The following is a 12,738-nucleotide window of genomic DNA, read 5'->3' as shown; positions in this document are numbered from 1 at the left end:
TCTACACCCACAACCTCTCCCCGGGACCATCACCACCAACACAAGCTCCCTCTCCTCCTTCAGAGGGGCTGCATTCCGCGGTATCTCCTGCCATCTACTGATGCTGCCGAGGAGGCAGCGAGCAAGGGCCGGCAGCTCATTCCATTCACCGCGGGCCGCTCCGAGCGGGGCCGGGCCCGGGGCGGTCACAGCCCTGCCCGGGCCCGGGGCAGGCTCGGGCGCTGCCGGGGCGGTCACAGCCCTGCCCAGGGCGGGCCGGGGCCGGGCCCTGCCCGAAACCTCCCCGGGGGAGGGCTCGGCGCTGCCCTTATAGCGGCCCCGGTGGCGCCGTGCGGTGCAGGCCGCGCAGCCATGGGTGAGGCGGCGGCGGGCAGCGCGGTGCCGCCGCTGCCGGCGGCCGAGGCGGGCGGCGGGCAGGTGAACGCGCTGACCGTGCTGGCCCTGCTGGAGAAGCTGGTGTCCATGCTGGAGGCGGTGGAAGGGCACCAGCGGCAGATGGAGCAGAGGCAGCGGGGCCTGGAAGGGGCGGTGCGGGGCATCCAGGCGGACCTGGTGAAGCTGTGCCGCAGCCACGGCGCCACGGGCGAGACTGTGGAGAAGCTGCTGGAGAAGTCGCGGAAGGTGTGCGCGCACACCCGCGCCGTGCGGGAGCGCCTGGACCGCCAGTGCGACCAGGTGCGGCGGCTGGAGCAGCACCACGCCCAGCTGCTCCGCCGAGACCGCTTCAAGGTGCTCATCTTCCAGGTGAGAGCCCTGCTCTGATCCCGGCACGGGAACTGCCCTCTGCTGCTGCTGCTGCTGCTCGCTGCCTGCTCACCCTCCGCACACTCGGACACCGCAGCTGGCTTTGTGCTAACTCGGCAAACGTGGACGGAAAAACCTCTTCACCTTAGCAAACTTAGGGAAAGAGTAGTCTTCTGCTAACTCTTAAACTTGGGGAACGCGCCCTCTTTTATTCTGAGCAAATTCAGGAGAAACGCCCGCTTGTCCTCTTCGTGGACGTGCAGAAAGCATATTTTCCTAACCCTTAGGAAATCTGGGAAAAGAGCTGTCTTTCTTTTTTACTCTTGCAAACTTCAGGGAAACACTTTTTTTTTTTTCTTTGTTTTCCTTTCTTTGGCTAACTTTTAGCAAACTTTGGGAACAGAATAGAATAGAATTTCTCTTTAACTCTTGCAGTTTGGAGATAAAATTGTCTTTTACTAACTCCAAGCAAACGTGAGGAAAGAGACCTTGTTTTGCTAACTCTTGGCACGCGTGAGAAATCTGCCAGCTTCTATTCTCTGCAAATGAAGGGAAAGAGCCGTGTTTTACTAACTCCTAGCATATGTTTGGGGAGAGGTTTGTTTTATTGTGTGTTCTGGGGTTCAAGTAAACTGGAAGGGCCCTTATGTTTTTCCAAAGTCTTGGGAAACTTGAGGAAAGAGCCCATTTTGCAAACTTGCAGTGGAAATGCCCCTAAAAACTGCCAGTGCCCTTGGAAGCCGGAGAGGGGCAGGGCTGCATCTCCCTATCTCCTCATGCCCCTGCTTCACTCTGCAGGACTGATCTGGCCCATGCAGGGATGAGCTAAAAATTCAGCTTAAAAACTCAGCTTCCTGGGAGTCCATCCAGTGATAGCAGCAGTTTGCATATTTTCCCCTTTTTAAGCAATGGTCTGGATAGAGCACACCGTGAGCTTTAACTAAACACAGGACTTGACTTTCACATATTTAAAAAAAATAAAGACAGCCCTCCACAAATCACTGAGGGAGGGCAGGAGAGCAAATTCTGGGCTGGGGTAGTCACAGCTCGGGCTCCTCACCATTCTGAGCTTGTCAGCTGGGTGTTACCTCTGTCAGCCACTAACTCTGCCCCTTGGCTTGTTGGGGCTTTTTCCTAAACAATCCCAAAATAAGAGAGCGGTGCTTGATTGTGAAAAGCTGGCAGGCCTGGTTAGTGCACAGGCAATTCCTCCAGAAAGGAAACCCCCACCTCCCTGCTTATTGTTCTCCCAAATTACAGTCCAGGCTTGTCGGGCCAGAAGAGGAGGAGCTGCAGCATGTTTCCACCCCAGAAGGAATGGGGAAATTATTCCAGAGACTGGGTAAATTAAAAGACACATGTTCTCTGCAGTTCTGCAAGTAATTTAGGATCCATGGCTGTGCCATCTCCCAGGCCCTGTTAGCTAATGAGTGGCTAATGAACTGACAGGTTCAGACCTAGACATTGTCCCGTGGGGTGGGTGCCCCAACAAGGCCTGGGGGAAGGTAATTTTTAACATTTCTCATACCTCTGAGCGTGAGAATTAAGGCCTTGCTGTTGCAAGGAGCGTCTTCCTCAGGAGAACTCAGTATTTACTATTTTAGGATGACATAATGCAGGGAGGAAAGACAAACAGAGCTCTGTGTGTGCTGGACAGCTGGGGTTAGCTTGGGTGGGGATCTTCCACTGGCAGAAATCTGCAGGGACTGGGTAAAAGCAGCAGTAAAAATCCCCAGGAAGGGTTTGAGGGGTAAAGCAGCATCCTGCTGGCTCGTTTCCTGACACTAAACAGGGGTGTAAGCTAAGGCCTGTTGAAACCTCTGAACCTTTCCTTAATAGTGCACAAACCTAAGGCAAACAACACAGGCACGTGTCCCAGTACAACAGATAAAGAAAATCCTCTGCCTGTCCCTTTGGACAGCAGGTCTGTTCTCCACAGCTTTTACAGGGATTTAGGTGACTCTGTTCCCATCTCTCACCAGAAAATATGTCACCACAGTCCAGGATGATGAACTTAACCAGTCCCAAGCCAGTGCAGATCAGGAGCACAAGACTTAAAAAAAGAAACACTGCAGTTAAATTTGCTTAAGAAAAAAAAAAACCAAAACAACTTTGAATTGCTCCTGGTGGTGGCCTGCAGTTAAATGGCAGCATGGACTGTCCCTCCTTTCAGGCTGCAGGAGGGACAGTCTGGTGGTCAGCAGGGCACTGCCTTGCTAGGATAGCTGCACAGGGGATAAACAGCAGGCTGGCTGGGTTTCTGTCCTGCCTTGCACAGGAATCCATGGAAAAACAATTGCAGGAAGGAGAAGTCACATAATGAAGCCATATTGACGCCAGATCCCTGTGAAAACAAAGGGGAATCTGGATGTATGGGACTCCTCTTCAGCTGGGGGATCCTTCTTCTCCACTGGAAAAAAACAATGCCAGACTTCACAGAGCATGTTCCTCATTAGAATCAGCTTCTCCAGCTCAGGCAGACAGCTCAATATGAAAATAAAAATTCACATTTGTGATTCAGTTCTGCATTCAGCATATACCCTAAACTCCCTAATACTTGGTGGGAGCACTGAGCATAGCCAAAACACACGACTGAGCTCCAGATCTGCATTTTATGAAGTTGTGCTGCCACGTGCCAGCATCAGCTTTCCCTCTGCATATGTACTGAGAATGAACTGTGTTTAGAAAAGTTCACCTATTTACATATTTTCCATTAAAATGCTCTTAGTTTTCTCTCCCTAGAACATCTGCATATATTTCTTTAATTGGTGGCATATTTTAAGGGAGCTCCATTCCAAGAATTTGAGGATGCAAAAGTTATTATAAATGACACAGCAATTCAGCAAAACAGTGAAGTGACTGTTTTAAAAATCCTTGTTAAGCTTTGGCATTGTTCCCCTCTGTTTTGTTCTCGCCACATGACCAGCTTTTTGGTTCTGGTTTGGTGGGGGTTTTGTTTGCTTTTTCAGCTGCAAAAGCAGAATGGAAGATTAAAAAAAGGCTCATGTTTAATTTTTCAATTAAATGTCATGATTACTGGTTAAATGTCATGGAAATAGGACAGATAAAATAAGTCAAAATTGCAGCTTGGGGTCAAGCATACTAAAGTGCAAGTCCTTTTCAGATACTGCTGTTGGTAAATCCTTCATCCTAAAATGAAGCAAGAGGAGGGCACTAGAAATGAGCCGTTTTATGGTACCTTTTTGTTCAGATCACTGCAATATTCTTTTGCAGAAGCAGCTTCAAGCTCACAAACAAACAAGTGAGGGAACCAGAAGAACTACAAGCTGATAATGCTGTATTCTCTGCTGGAGCCTTGCAGGGAGAATACTCTGATGTTGATTAATGACAGAAATACCTCCCACAGCTCTTTGGGCTTGGCCCAGCTGTGCTGTGGGAGGTCAGGGGACAGTGCAGCCACCACCCCAGCCTGCCCAGGGTGTGCAAATGGGCTGGTGGCACTTTGCTCCTGCCCTCCCTCCCCACCGTGACACCCAAGCCTGCAGAGCTGCATTTGTCCAAAGGAAAGGAGCTGGAGCTGGTTTCAGGATTTGTCATGTTCTGACCTATTTTGTATAGTAAAACAAGTTTTAGGCTACTGATCATTTGGGCATATAACAGCAACATACAGAGGAGCAGGACTGGGAAAATGCTTTCTCTCCTTCTTGAAGGTCATGGCCTCATACAGCAAATATAACAAAAGAAACCAAACCAACCAAAGCAGATTGATTTCCCTCATTCAGCATCAGAGAATCAGCACTTCCTGAGTAAATTAGCCACCTGTTGACTCAGGCCACCCAGTTTTGTAGTACACTCCTATGGATCTTATTTCTTTTTGTAAAAGATAGGGATGAAATTCTGACCTGCAGGAAGTTGCCAGGGATGGCTGATAAAAGCCACAAGGAAGGCACTGATTTTAACTGTGCAAGTATTACCAGTGTTAGCAAGAGTTGTTTTATGCAGAGGACTTCCACTATTTTGTTCATCTCCTACCTGGAAAAATAAAATTCAGAGGAGCTAGCTACCTACAGTGAAGCCCATCTGAGAAAAAAAAATGCAAGGGCTGTTTTTGAATTCAGATGTGGAAAATACAAAGATGTATTGCTTTCTTAGAATTTTAGATTAGATCAAGAAGAAGAGATCAAAGTTCTACTTCTTTTGGCATGGAAAATAGTTATGCAGTTTGTAACAGCTGGCATTTTTCAGTGTATTGTTCTAGTCTTCCTAAATGAAATAGCAACCTGCTTAAAAATGTATCAAAAACAAAATACAGCTGTCACATAAACTTGTTAGACCAAAAAGTTATCAGTAGCCCACTTACAAGGTGTTATCAGTAACCATGTTTGAAATAGAAATGTCTGTTCCACCACAGAGCATTCCTGCTATAGCACCCTCATGTTTTCAAAGCATTTTACTTCATTTATTTTCATTTGCACTTTCATGGTTCCTGTAATCCTGAGGTCTTTGGGAAGCATGGCATAGGAAGGGTGTCATTCCCATTTTATAAGCACACAAATAGATGCCCAGAGGCTGATGTTTTCCAGAGCCATGCAGGAAGCTTAGACAGAGGGCTGATCACCTGAATTCCAGAACTGCCCCATAGCCAAGGACCACCTAGGATCTGCTTTTAATGCAGTCATTAGCTCATTATTATGCAGTGTATTTTTGTTTGGGTTTTTTTTTCCCTTTATAAACATGGGTAGTCTGACAGTCTTTCTTCTACTCAGTCAGAAAACTGATAAAAATTGTAATCAAATCTGTATCCATATTATTCTAGAGACTGCATGCAGCACTAGACAGAGCCAAACTGACCTTGAGAAGGACCTTTCAGACCCATCTCTGGCTCAGACTGCGCTGTGATTTAGCTCATATGACACCACTTTTCTAGATAAAATACTTAAAAACTAACAACCCACCTCTCTGCTCATTAAAATCAGAGCTTTCTATACCACTCAGTCACTTACACCTGAATGTTCAGATGTCTAATACTGTGTGTGATTACCTATGTTTGGAAAGAATGCACTAGACATGAAAATTTTGTTTTATCCTGAGTTCTTGTGCTCTGGGGAATAATTCAACGCTGCACCCACTCATGTAAATCCACATTTCATTAACTGCAGCGGAGGAAAAATATAAATATTTGTACGGCAGTTAACAGCTGGTTTCACTTAAAGCTGGTGCAGGTTTCCTTTGTTTTGTTATCTTGGTCAGTGTTGTTGACAGTTGCAGCAACATAATAGGTGTGGGGAGAAGAGTGTGGACTTCATGAGATGTTCCCCTGCGGGCAGAGGGCTTGCACAGCTGTGTGCCAGTGGATCTGACAGAGAGGTGTGCAGAACCCACAGGAACAAAGCATGTACAAACTGTCAGACCAGCTCCATTTCTTTTGTACCTTTCATTTTTATATCCACACGGGATATTAACCAGCACACTCAAATCACTGACACACAGTTAAGTGTCCTCTTGTCCTGTCACTGGTTGCCTGGGAGAAGAGCCTGACCCCCATCTGGCCACAACCTCCTTTCAGGGAGTTGTAGAGAGCAGTAAGGTCACCCCTGAGCCTGCTCTTCCCCAGACTAAACAACAGCCATGTACAACAGCCTTGACAGCAAATTTAACCCAAGACACTATTCTCTGCAGTGATCACAACTGTTTGCTCAGTCCTGAAATAATGAGCATGAACTTGGATGTGTATGTGGCCTTTTTTTCCCCTTAACTGTACACTCAGGCCCACCAGGGACAGATCTGAGACTATTACAACCATTTCACTCAGCACTTACTGCTTTTTGTATCCAAAGATAAATGGGGAGGGAGGAGGGAAAAGAAAATCCTCCCAGTGCATGTGAGGAAGTGAAATTGCATGCACTCTGTCTGAAAGCGATAAAGAAGGTAATGAGTAGAGACTATGCAGATCCAAGGCTCCAAGTGCTGAGAGGGGAAGGGAGTGTGCAAAGAGCCTCATTTTCTTTGCATGGGTAGATGCCTGCAAAACCTGCAGAGAACAGAGTGCTCATTGTGCTGCCTCTGAGCTGCTCGGGGTTGCAGAGCTTGTGCACTCGGTGGGCACGGACATCCCTCGTTATGACCCGCAGCTCCTGCTCTTGCTCAGCCTCTTTTGTTTTTAGATTCTTTCTTTCTGTGTCCTTTCTTGGTTTTGTTTCTAAAAAGCAATACTTTCCCTGTTAGCTATAAGCTCTTATTCCCTATGTGGTATAGTGTCTTTTTATTTTTGTATACCATAAATTTGTATCCTTACATTTCAAGGAGTTGTCCTATCCACATTTTAATATTTACCAACAAAATTGATTAGTTTGGGTTTTTGGTTTTTTTTCTGTAAATAGCTGTAAAATAGGATACACTCTAAGCACCATAAACTTCATGGTTTCTCAATATCAACAATCCATTTCTAACAGCAACATATATTTTCTAGGAATATGGCAAAAGTGCTAACTGCATTTGCCAATTGAGATACTTCCCAGATGGACCCAACACCTCTGCAGGGATATGCTGAGTCTTTGGCTCAAGAAACTGAGAGCTCTGTGGGGTTATGTGACTTTTGGAAGTCTGCAGTACGACCTCCCTTCCCCACCATACCCTCCCTTCTCCCCAGGGACAGGTGTACAACTTGACAGCTAAACTCTCACTGAAGAGTATCTAATATAAATTAAAAGAACAGGGTTTCTATTCTGCATACATCCCAAGTCACTTTGAAAGAGTACTCTTACAGCTGACAGCTCATAAGTCTTTACCAGCTAATGGTTCAATGGGCTTTGAGTGGTTTGTTACTGGTTAAATGTATTGAAAAAACCAACAAACGTTCAGCATTCATCTCATCCTGAGGAGGGGGAAAATAATTGTTCAGGGTTGTGCTTTATTTATTAAATTTGTATCCTGTGAACTATGAAACTCAAATATTGTCAATTCTTTCAGGAGGAAAATGAGATCCCTGCCAGTGTTTTTGCAAAAGAGCCCATTCCTAGCATTACAGAAGGAAAAGAGGAGCCCATGGATGAGAACAAAACACTGGAAGAAACCTTGCACACAGTGGAGTTGGGTTCAGATGATGAAATGTTTCCTGAGGGAGATGACTTGGATGACAGTGCAGAGGAGAAAACAGAAGAATCAAGAGCTGAGAAACTCAAAAGATCCAGCCTCAAGAAGGTGGACAGCCTGAAGAAAGCGTTTTCCCGCCAAAACATTGAGAAGAAGATGAACAAGATCAGCACAAAGATCGTGTCGCCCGAACGCAGAGAGAAGATCAAGAAGTCACTCACTGTGCATCACCAGAAATCCTCCTCTGCCAAGGGCCCAGGTTTCAAAGTGGGATTCGGCACGAAGAAAGGCCGTGAAGGGGAAAGCCCTGCAGAAGCTGAGGACAGACCCTCAGAGACGGCGAGCACCGAGCAGGCCGAGAACGAGGACGAGGTGTCCTTCGCCAGCATGCACTCGGACATGACCCCCAGCACCTCCCTGGCCGAGCAGGGCCAGGCAGCCAGCGACTCCCTGGAGAAGGAGGCCAGAGGGGAAGGGAAGGCCACGATGAACAACAACATCGAGCTGTCCATCGTGGAAGATGACGAAGAGTACGGGGTGCCTCTAGAAGCTTCTAGCCAGAAACTGTTGGATGAGAGAAACCCATTTAGCGGGGAGATGGAGCAGTCTGATGAAGAAACGACCCAAGCAGCCGTCCTGCAGGTGGACCAAACAGCGTAGGCAGCCCAAGCCCCCCTTCTCCTGCCAGATGCACGCGGTTTTCCTGAGGGGAGGAACTGGTTTCACCTGCACAGGCAGGAGGAGTGACTCTTCCATGCTTTCCTCTGCAGTGATAATTTATTGCATCGTGTTGGAATGCAGAGTGGGCAAGGTCAAGGGCTAAAGCTGCAATGTGCTCTGTTTCAGGCAGAGCCGCTGGTGTTGATGAATTTAGAGATGCTGCCAGCTGGTGTCGGGGACTAGCAGGAGGAGAGGATGTCTGGTAGAAGCAAGCTGATCAGCTGGCTTTCTTAGAGTTAGGTCAGAGGAACATGTGGAGAGTAGTCAAGACCCAAGCATTTCTGTTCTCTTCTCTTCCCCCCAGAATTTCCCAGCACTGTGAGTAGTTTTGTATGTCAGTGTAGGAATACCAATGGCAATGTTTGATTTCAGTTGCCTTGCCATGCTCTGTGAATGCTAACAGCCTCAGTAATTGTGCACACACGTGCAGAGTTTGTTTGGGGCTTTGCTCCACGGCACCATCGGACTAAAAGAGCAGAGTACTTGGAGAGCAAAGCTGAAAACCCAGTTCCATCCATTTCAGTGGGGGAAAGATTTTTGCCAGTAGTCACTCACTATTCATTTAGAAAAAATCACTGTGTTTAGGTGGGGGGGCAAAAAAAAAGTATTTTTCAATCTAACAGTTATGGAAATACATGAATGACAAGCGTGAATGTGTGATCAGTTACTGTACCTTTAAGGGGGCAGAAATTGAAAATAAAAAAGTGTTTGATAGGAACATGAAGGTATCCTGAAGAAAATATGAAATGCTATGAAATGTAAAAAAAGCAAAAATAACCCCCCATAGTATTCAATCTATACTCCCAGCTTAAAGTATATATACTCAGATAACACTAATAAATTCATAATCTTTATAGCAATATACTATCAAATTTTGCACCTGCACAACTTTGTATCTCAGAGTATTTTGAAAATAGCATAATTTATCTTTTTACAGATTATTTCATATATAGAACTATATCTACACAGGAAAGTTAGATAATTACAGGGATGTAAGGACAATTTCTTCAAAAAGGTGAAATACTCTTTCAGGCATGTCCAAAGGGAACAATGTGTTATGGATTGAACTTCATGGCAGGGATGAGTTTACCCAAGTATGAGCCTGCAAAGCCACAGGATGTGGTTCTCTGCTAGTAACTTTGATCAAAGTCACACACCTGCTCTCAAAATTACTAGTCTGTAATTTTTCAAAATTAATTGAAAGAGTTTGTTCACTATGAATGTTCATTCCTGTCACTTAAAGGTAAGGGGCAAGGGAGGAAAGGGAAGCACAATACCCACAACAGTTCCCTTACATCCTTGGTTGTTTATGCAGTGGGTTATTTTTATTTTTTTATATACATAAAAATTCTACTGATACTTAACATTGCACTAAAAGGTTGCTTCCTTTTGTGTTTAGAATCACAAATTACAGGGGAAATACAAGCTACAGCAGAAGTACCATAATGAAATAATTAACAGGTATTATTCCACAGGGATAATATCTGTAACCAGTAAATCACACTGGAAGTTAGTTAGTCAGAGCTTAGTGTAGGCAAGTACTGTTAAGAGTTAAGCTCTTAAGTGCATGGTATCATATAGAAGATACTGTTTGTAAGAAAAATCATGGCATAACTCGTGCAGCTATATTTTTATTTTGTATTAACTACAGTGGATTTCAATAATTTTTACTTGTAACTAACTATGAATATGACAAATAAAAGCATAATATAAAACACAGCCATGTCAGTCTTTGGGAGAAAGCAGTCTGAGAAGCTGGCAATGATGAAATTTAAAGGTCAAGTATTTATTACTTCAGTTCATGTCCCTGTTGTATCTATACCATTTTCTTTCTCATCCTATGCTGTTATTTAGCAATGCAAACACCAGTGCTTTGCTTTCCAGACACTTCTAGCCCATCTAAAAATACTCAGGCACTTTCCAAAATCTCCTGGCTCAATCTGCATCTTTTTATTGGACTGCAGCATACTCCTAATACCCTAAATAGTCCTGAAAGCATATTTATATTGAAGACTATGTTCTGTTTATGCACACAGATAAACTCTTGTCTTCTGGAGTGCCACATAGTCTTTAGCAGGCTTAATTTTACTGACAGACCAAAGAAGGCACGTTTAACCTTTATGCAGCAGCTGTCAACCTCCCACAGCCACGACGTGCTAACCAGGAGCCCCAGCATCATGTTTACATTTTGCTTTCAGATACGCCGGTTTGTTTGTCCTGCTAAGCTGTAATTCAAACAATACCCCTGGCCATGCTTTATCCAGTTTCAGAGATGCTGAAATGAATCCCATGCACAGTGTTCTAAGAGCATTACAATGCTATCCAGCAAAACCATTGGACACGCAGATACTGAGCATCTGGGGGAATTAACTCAAATACCCACTTCAGAATACAGCACACACACACACAGCCATCAGTTGCAGGACTGGAATTAAATGTTTTCTCCATCACAGTTGCACATGTACAAGGACAGGTAGGTCTGTAATCCTAACAAACAGAAGAGAGCATGCTTTGCAAGAGAGAAAAATGTTCTCTCAACTTGTGAATGTCTGCTTTTGTGCTGCCTTATAAACCAGAGGAGGAAGCAAGCTCAGGCTCTCAAGATGTCGCCCAAGCTGTTTTTTCCCCTTGCCTTCCATTCTCAAGGCCTGACTGAAAACATCAGCCTGCAGAAGTTCCTGTTTGAGGGGGGATTGTAGAGGATTGCAGACTGTGGGACCAGCAGCACTGCATTCTTTCAAGTATCTCAAGCATGTGCCTGGATCTCATCAGGCTGGCAGATGTCAGGCATATGCACGAGTATTCTGTGATAGTGCTGACAGCTTTGTCTACATAATTACTTTTTTTAAAAACTGCTTGTTTACACTTCCTAACTCAGTAACAGTGAGCTCCACTTGTACCAAAATTCCTTGCAAGACCTGACCTGTGAGCTGCTGCACAGATTCAGAGTCTGACCTCCACCGGAATCGGCGGCAGCTCTGCACAAAGAAAAAGGGTGTGATAAAGCCCTTATGGTATAAATATTTAAACTAGCAGCACTCAGCAGCTGCTGATACTTCCATTTTCAATGACACAAAACCAGCTGACATTTCTGTCCCCTTTTAGGGGGAAGAGCAAAGAGCATCCCATGTTGACCCCCACGTGCTAATCCATGAGCCAGCTCCTCTGTGAAAAGGCATAGTTAGGGGTTTTCTGGAGCATTTCACTGTCAAATAAGGGAGTGCAGTGAAAGCCATCATACAGACCTGAGTGAAGCATGTTCTGTCTCTTTTAACACACAGAAGAAAGAGGAGAAGAAAAGGATCAGAAGGTAAAATACACCTGGACAGCCCTTAACACTGATGCAGTGCAAACCCTTTATTGTTGCAGGCTGTAATGCCAAACAGCTGCACAACTGATGACTGATAGTCACACACTTAAAAAAGAGGCAAGCTCAGAAGAATTAGTGAAGTAGCGGCAATTTGTTTGAGGTCAGACTCTTCTCAAGGGGCCAGTCCAACCCTGAAGGTTACTGAAAAGCCTTCAGCTGGCTCAAAAGATGCTTTGTGCCACACAATGGTTTTGGGCCACACGTACAGCTCCTGTGATCATCAGTAAGCTGCGTGCACAGATGCAGGACACGAGATCCCTGTATCTCCCCAATCCAATCTGCTTAGCTCATCAACCCAACAAAAAGCTTTCCTGCCATCAGCACAGCAGATGCAGCGGTGTGGCAGAAAGGAAGGCTCTGCCCTGCTTTGCAGGGTGCACTCTGAGCAAAATTTCAAGCTAAGTTCTGACTGCAAGGTCTGTGCTGTCGGGAGCTGCCTGTGACAGAGAGAGCATAGCCACAGCTCTTGCGAACAGCATCAGGTAGGCAGGGGTAAAAGTTCTACTGTGACCCACTAAGACACACTCACTCTGGGAGTCAAGGGGAAGGTGCCAGGTCATCTTTCCTACGGGCAAAGAAAAGGATTCTCCCATAGCAAAGTGAATCTCGCAGCTGTCTGGCCCCGGTCCTGGTCAGGGTTTTGCCTCGGCAAGGAAACGGGGGGCAGGAAAGAACTGGCAGAGCCCCGGAGGTGCTGACTCAGCACCCAAGCATCCACCGCTCCCTGACTCACCGCCCCGGCTCTCCCAAATAAACGGAAAAAGGCTGAGAGCCGCTTTCCACCGCCTCAGACTGCCCGTTGCCAGGGTTTTGTCTCAGGATTTGCACTGAACCAGCTTCCACCCCGGGCT

At 45.8% G+C, this 12,738-nt stretch overlaps 1 protein-coding gene across 1 annotated transcript; it reads left to right on the top strand.

Moving 5' to 3' along the window:
* The first annotated feature begins 261 nt into the window (after positions 1 to 261).
* CAVIN2 (caveolae associated protein 2) lies at positions 262 to 10,236 on the top strand. The gene is made up of 2 exons (XM_036387035.2): positions 262 to 744; positions 7,675 to 10,236. Exons 1-2 carry the CDS (start codon positions 352 to 354, stop codon positions 8,455 to 8,457), a joined length of 1,176 nt encoding a protein of 391 aa, XP_036242928.1. The 5' UTR covers positions 262 to 351; the 3' UTR covers positions 8,458 to 10,236.
* Positions 10,237 to 12,738: the final 2,502 nt, after the last annotated feature.

This window comes from Molothrus ater, chromosome 7, assembly GCF_012460135.2.
Source record: "Molothrus ater isolate BHLD 08-10-18 breed brown headed cowbird chromosome 7, BPBGC_Mater_1.1, whole genome shotgun sequence".
NCBI lineage: Eukaryota > Metazoa > Chordata > Aves > Passeriformes > Icteridae > Molothrus > Molothrus ater.
Note: the sequence above shows the minus strand (reverse complement) of the source record. Positions and strands in the feature narration are given on the sequence as shown.

Bases quoted from the DNA above. Each gene is read 5' to 3' on its own strand.
- CAVIN2 (XM_036387035.2), top strand. From the start codon at position 352: ATGGGTGAGGCGGCGGCGGGCAGCGCGGTGCCGCCGCTGCCGGCGGCC. The intron at 745-7,674 runs GTGAGAGCCCTG...CAATTCTTTCAG, and splicing joins TCAAGGTGCTCATCTTCCAG to GAGGAAAATGAGATCCCTGC.